The 6,658-nt window shown below is 36.0% G+C and overlaps 1 protein-coding gene across 1 annotated transcript in view; it reads right to left on the bottom strand.

Moving 5' to 3' along the window:
* Positions 1-4,463: 4,463 nt before the first annotated feature.
* Positions 4,464-6,658, bottom strand: part of LOC107747357 (myelin protein zero-like protein 1) — an 8,655-nt gene continuing 6,460 nt past the window's right edge. The window contains exon 6 of the mRNA XM_016561828.1: positions 4,464-5,304. Coding sequence (XP_016417314.1) covers positions 5,209-5,304 — 96 coding nt within the window. The 3' untranslated portion in view covers positions 4,464-5,208. The remainder of the gene's footprint in view (positions 5,305-6,658) is intronic.

Below are 6,658 nucleotides of genomic sequence, written 5' to 3'. Positions count from 1 at the left end.
TATATCTCGCGACTTTTTTAGATCTCACAATTCTGCCTTTTTTTCTTGCAAATTAAATTTATATCTTGCTATTCAAACTTTTTTTTATCTCACAACTGACCTCACAATTGTAATTTCATATCTCGCCATTTTTACTTTTTTTCTCACAATTGTGGGTTTATATCTCAAATCTCGCAATTCTAACTTTTTCTTGCAAGTGTAAGTTTATATCTCGCAATTCTGACTTTTATATATCTTGCAATTCTTTTTTTCTTGTAATTGCGAGTTTATATCTTGCAATTCAAACTTATTTTATCTCACAATTATTACCTTTTCCTCACAATTGTAAGTTCATATCTCACAATCTTTTTATATCTCGCAATCACAAGTATATATCACAATTATATCTCGCAATTCTGACTTTTTTTTCTTGTAATAGCAAGTATATATCTCGCAATTATAACTTTTTTATCTCTCACAGTTCTGACTTTTTTTCTCACAATTGTGGGTTTATATCTCAAAATTATAACTTTTTTATATCTCGCAATTATAACTTTGTTCTCGCAATCGTATGTTTATATCTCGCAATTCTAGTTTTTTATAATGTAGACGCGCTGAAAGGAAATGGAAGAAGGATAAGTTGCAAATTTATTATATTATGCTGAGGGAATTCTTTGACTAAATTTCAGGAAGCAGCAAAAATGGCTAGAGCAAATTATTTTTCTTTAATTATTGTAAAATATTCCCACCAGCCTTGTGTGCTTTTTAATACTATCATCTCCATTTTAGAGCCTTTAGTCACGGTTTGTCTTGAGTCTTCGGTTGCAAATTGTGAGAGATTTTAAAAGTTTTTTATTGATAAAATCGTTGGTATTCGCTCTGCAATTGCACCAATGAAGTTAGATCTTGGAGTTGTTGCTGCTCCCTTAGGCTCCTTTCGAGCCTTAAAGATGATGTCGCTTTTGGAAATCACTGAGATCATGGGTGTGTTAAAGGTCACCTCATCAACAAATGATGTGATCCCAACCAGTCTCTTTATAGAAGTTTTTGATAGTATTGGTTCATACATTTTGTTAATCGTAAACAAAAGTCTGGCAGAGGGTTGTGTGCCACCGAGTTTGAAACATGCGGAAGTGGAGCTCTTGTTAAAGAAACCTGGCCTAGATCCATTTATACTTCAAAATTTTCGTCCAATTTCTAAACTTCCTTTTATTGCAAAAATCCTAGAAAAGGTTGTGTTTTGTCAGCTCTCTTCTTTTTTAGCAGAGGTTGACATAATGGATAAGTTTCAGTCAGGGTTCAGAACTGGTCATAGTACTGAATCTGCCCTTATTAGGGTATTAAATGATATTTTATTTGAAGTTGACAATGGAAATTGTGTCGGTCTTGTCTTGTTAGACCTGAGTGCGGCCTTTGACACGCTGGATCATACCATTTTGTTAGAGCGTCTTGAGCAGTGTGTTGGGGTAAATGGGGTGGCTTTACGTTGGTTTCATTCTTACCTGGAGGGTAGAACTTTCACTGTAAAGATTGGGAATAATTGTTCTTCTGCTGCTCCTGTAAGTTGCGGGGTACCTCAGGGCTCTATTTTAGGGCCGTTGCTTTTTTCTCTATACATGATTCCACTGGACTCTATATTTAATAAATTTGGCATTTCGTATCATAGTTATGCTGATGACACTCAGTTCTACCTGTCTTTTAAAGCAGGAAATAATGCAGCTGAAAATTCCTTGCTGAATTACCTTGAGGACATGAAATGTTGGATGAACTCGAATTTTTTAATGTTAAATGATAAAAAGACAGAAATTTTGCTTTTTGGGGGGAAAAAAACCACAAGGTTTACTCCAAAACCGAGTCTGGGGCAGTTTTCGTCCTGTGTAAAAAGTCATGCCACTAACTTAGGCATAATTTTTTATTCTGTCAAAGAATGATCTTGAAAAAGTTATACATGCTTTTGTACTTTCACGCTTGGATTATTGTAATGCGTTATATGCAGGGGTTTGTCAGTCGTACCTGTCGAGGTTACAATTGTTTAAAAATGCTGCGGCCAGACTGCTGACAAATACTAAAAAAAAAAGAGACCATATAACTCCAAATCTGCCCTCTCTACACTGGCTACCAGTTAAACAACCAATTGTCTTGAAAATTCTGTTATTCGTTTTTAAAGCCATCAATGGCTTGGCCCCAGAGTACATCAAGGATCTGTTAGTTATTCAATCCTCCTCAAGATCGTTAAGATCTAACTCGCAGATTATGCTCAAGGTTCCACGCACACGTTATAAGTGTAGAGATGATTGAGCATTTTCAATTGTGGCCCCTAGACTACGGAATGATCTTCCTTTCTCTGTGCGATCTTCGATCTCTCTGCAGATGTTCAAATCACGTCTTAAGACCCATTTGTATTCACAGGCGTTTGAGGTGTAATTTTACAGGTATTTAAGTATTTTAATTAATTGCTATTATTGTTTTTGATTTTCTTGTACAGCACTTTGGTATACTTTCATGGTTTTTAAGGTGCTTTATAAATAAATGATTGATTGATTTTATATCACAAATCTGAATTTTTTCTTATATCTCGCAATTCTAACTGTCTCACAATTCATACTTTTTTCTCGCAATCAGGAGTTATATCTCGCAATTCTGACTTTTTCTCACAATAGTGAGTTTATATCTCACAGTTATGATTTTTTCTTGCATTCGCAACTTTATATCTTACAACTTCGGACTTTTTTTCCTCGTATTCGCAAGTTTAAATCTCGGAATTCTGTCTTTTTTTCTTGCAAACTTTTTTTATTGTGGGTTAATGTCAATTCAGATTTTGTAACTCTAAATTGTGATTTTATATCACAATTCTGAGAAAAAAAGTCAGAATTGCGAGATATAAAGTCACAATTACCTTTTATTTTTTTTCTTCAGTGGTGGAAACAAAAACGCACAAACACACAAAACAGACGCTTTCCATTCAGTTTGATATATTTATATATATGCATGTATAAAATTAGACAGATATGTGTGTTTTCATATACAAAAGGCAAATAAAACAAGAAGAAAACACAGGAAGTGTGTAACAGGTGTTAGTCGATGAAGGCACTCTCATCCACAGTGTTCCAGTTAACATGATCATGTGATGCAATAGTGCTACAGTCTGAATCAGACACAGCGCAGGATTTGCAACCGCAGTACAGAATCAAACCAGCATGACGGGTATCATGGAATGTGCAGTACAAAAAATAATCTAGGCAAAAAATAAAAAAACATGACTCCAGCATCAGAAACGCAAAGGAATGATCCGTCAATCACAGCTGATTTTGGTCTCAATAGTGTCAGAAATAAAAACAAAACTTAAGTTATGACACATGAAATGTACATAAGATTAAAAAAAAAACTTAAGACATAAAAGTGGAGTGTTTCAACTCAAATGGCAGAGATGCATTAAATGCGGAACGTACAGTCTAGTTGACTAAACTATCGCTGAAGACTAGGAATTTCTACACACCTATGCTAACAGGATTAGTGCTGTCTTGTTAACAAGCTAACTAGTCTAACCACTGAAACGTGCAAACCGTCCTCCTCCGTTTTGGCAGCTTTTGGAGTGTTTGGGATCATGGACGCGTGACGATTACCCATCATGCTCCATGATCCTCAGCTGTGGTTAGAACGTCAGTTACATGCAGACGCAGATGCTGCAGTCGATCTCACGAACGCATGCGGATCACGTCTCACCACACCAACTAAACACGCTGGATTCACATCCGAAAATTCTATTTCCTTTGGGACAATTAATGCAAAAAAAATAATAATAACATCACAATGCAAATTCTCATAATCCAAAAATAATATGTAATGTAAATTGAAAGTATTTATACATAATGGTATTTGTAAAATCATGGTTTAATACAGTATGCCTAGTAAGAGCTTGATCAGCTGGTTCAGGTGTGTTTGATCAGGGTTGGAGCTGAACTCTGCAGGACACCTGAGCCCCGATCACACAGCGCCTTGATCCCGGAAAACTGCCAGAGTGCCTTCTGTGTGAACGCAATGATTCCGGGATGTGTGTGAACGCACGCTCATATTCCAGGAAAATCACTGGCAGTGTGAATGAACCAAAATCAAACGATCCCGGGACAAATCAAGGCACACATTATCCGTGTGTTTTCCAGAATCTCTGTCTAATAGACAGGCTTCATTTTCTCCGCACAAACCGCATTTTGATTTAGTGGTGAAATGTGCATAAAAAATGAAGCTTGACCTTTTAAAAATAAAAAAAACAAATGTAAAATAAGCACATTTCCCCCCAAAACTCTCAAAATATATTACTTGGATGGCAAAATATTGATGCATTTTTTAATGTTGATTTTTTTTTTTAAATATTACAGTACTGTTATAATTTAATGCAGTAATGAGAATCATAATTAGGGTTGCAAAGGGGTGGAAAATTTCCGGAAATTTTCCAAAAATCCCTGGAATATTCCAAAAAATCCTGGAAAGTTTTCAAATTTCTGGAACGTTTCCGAAATTTACTGGAAAAATTTCCACCTTTTTGCAAGCCTAATCATAATTGTCAGAAAAAAATCAACTCATGGTCCTTTAGAAAGGCTTCATTTTCTCTATGCGAACTATAATTTCTTTGTTTGATTGATTTTGTGGTGAGATGTGACGTGGATGTGCACAAGAAAATAAAATAGGGAACTTGATCATTAACTTAAGAATAATTTTAAGAAAATAATAATTGAAAAAAATGACAAAGCAAAAATTGCCACATTTTCCCATAAACTCTCACGATCATTATGCAAAATCAAAATATATTATTTAAATGTCAAAGTATTCATGCATCATGATAGTATTAATGTTGATTTAAATGCATTTAAAAAAACTATTTTTGAATGTACTACAGTAAAAGAGTATTGTACTCCAGTAATGAGAATTTGTGCGATTGGGGGTGATCGTATCATGACAATAATGTCATAAAAAAACATTTTCTCTATGCAACGTCTATGTAGTTTGAGTGGTGAGACATGCGGCGTGTGAGATCCGTCATCTACAGCTGCGTTATTTTACTCTAGAAACTCACATTGACATAGAAACACACACAGAAGCAGAAGAAAGAGTCTGTGGTCACGTGCCGTCGTCAGTCCAGTACTAACCCACTAACCCACCCGTCTGACCGGTCACGTCAGTCTCACAGGACCTCTGAATGACGTGAAGAAGAGATGCACATGCCACGGCGCTCTAGTTCTTGCGGATGTCTGCGTACACCACCGGCTCTATCTTGTGGAAGGAGGTCTTGCTGCCGGAGTGATCGAGCTGGGCGTAAATCACCGGCCCCTGAACACCAACCAGAGACACACAATGAGAGAGAAACACGTGCCTGACACGCGACACGCAAACACACACACACACACACATCACAGATTCCCGCCTGAGCGGCACTCTTCAGCAGAGCGTGAACGTTTGAGTTTACACAAAGACAGCAGATGCTGATCGCTCAAGCTCCACATACCACAAACACACACACAACAGAAAACACAGCGCAAACGCGAATATGCTTGCTTTCACGGGAAATGTGTAGCGTGTCAACAACTCACTCAGACTGAAAGGAAAAATATCAGATAAAGATAAATATTATAACTATTATCACTCAAAATATTATTTGTTTTAATACAAATAAATATATTACTATTGTATTGTAAAATAAAGAATATTAATAACAATAATATTAATAATTATTAACATTATTTAATAGAACAACAGTAAAATTATTAATAATAATATTTATATAATATTTCGAAATTAATCAAATTTTATTATTAAAATTAATTTCTGGAGTGACAATGAGACAAATTATTTTATAGAATTATTAAATTAAAATGGAAGAACGGGTGCTCAACCAACTGTAGAGGAGGTTCAACTCTTTACAAACATATATGTAAATTCATTTCTTTAATAACAATGATGTTTCAGGGACCTTTAATAGGCTTCCCTGATGAGTCTGATGTCTAATGACAGCCTTGAAGTTTGATGGAACTTTTTTTTTTTTAAGAAATAGTCACATTTATGTTTGTAGGGTGCGTGTTGCACTATTTTCTAAAATAGAATTATTTTTAAAAAATTGACATTTACAATTATTGTTGTTGAGTCTTTCCAGTTGGTGTCGCTGTTGTTGGGCATTTCTGAAGGTGAGTGTTTGAATCCTAATTTAATTACTGTGTAAAAGTGTTAATTAAACTAATAACTGAGCACATACTGTTTAACCAACAGCAGCATCTGGAGTCTCAGTGGGAAACGTGCATGTGCATGCTTAAGTGAGTAACAAATTAAATTTAGGGCCGTTCAAATTCAGAGGCTGCATTCATGACAGGCTGAACATGTTGTGACAGGTTGTGAAGCTTGTTTAGTTAACAGAATGTTGAATATCTCTTTTACAAACGTTACTGCCGCTGGTCACAGCCAGGTAACAACACGCTTCAGCCTCGCAGGATGCAGCCTCTGAATTGGGACAGTTTTTCTGTTCATTTCAGGAGCCTGACAGACAGAAACATCGTGAACATTCAGAGACACAGTCACACACCCATGACATGAGGGTGAAAATGTACTGATGTGAACACAGCATCAGCACTGATGGGAACACACACACACTAGCCCACACAGACATTCACACACACACACACACACACTCACA

This window comes from Sinocyclocheilus rhinocerous, unplaced genomic scaffold (genome assembly GCF_001515625.1).
Source record: "Sinocyclocheilus rhinocerous isolate Xijiao unplaced genomic scaffold, SAMN03320098_v1.1 scaffold1220, whole genome shotgun sequence".
Taxonomy (NCBI): Eukaryota; Metazoa; Chordata; class Actinopteri; order Cypriniformes; family Cyprinidae; genus Sinocyclocheilus; species Sinocyclocheilus rhinocerous.
The sequence above is the reverse complement of the archived record's forward strand: the minus strand, read 5'-3'. Positions and strand labels throughout refer to the sequence as shown.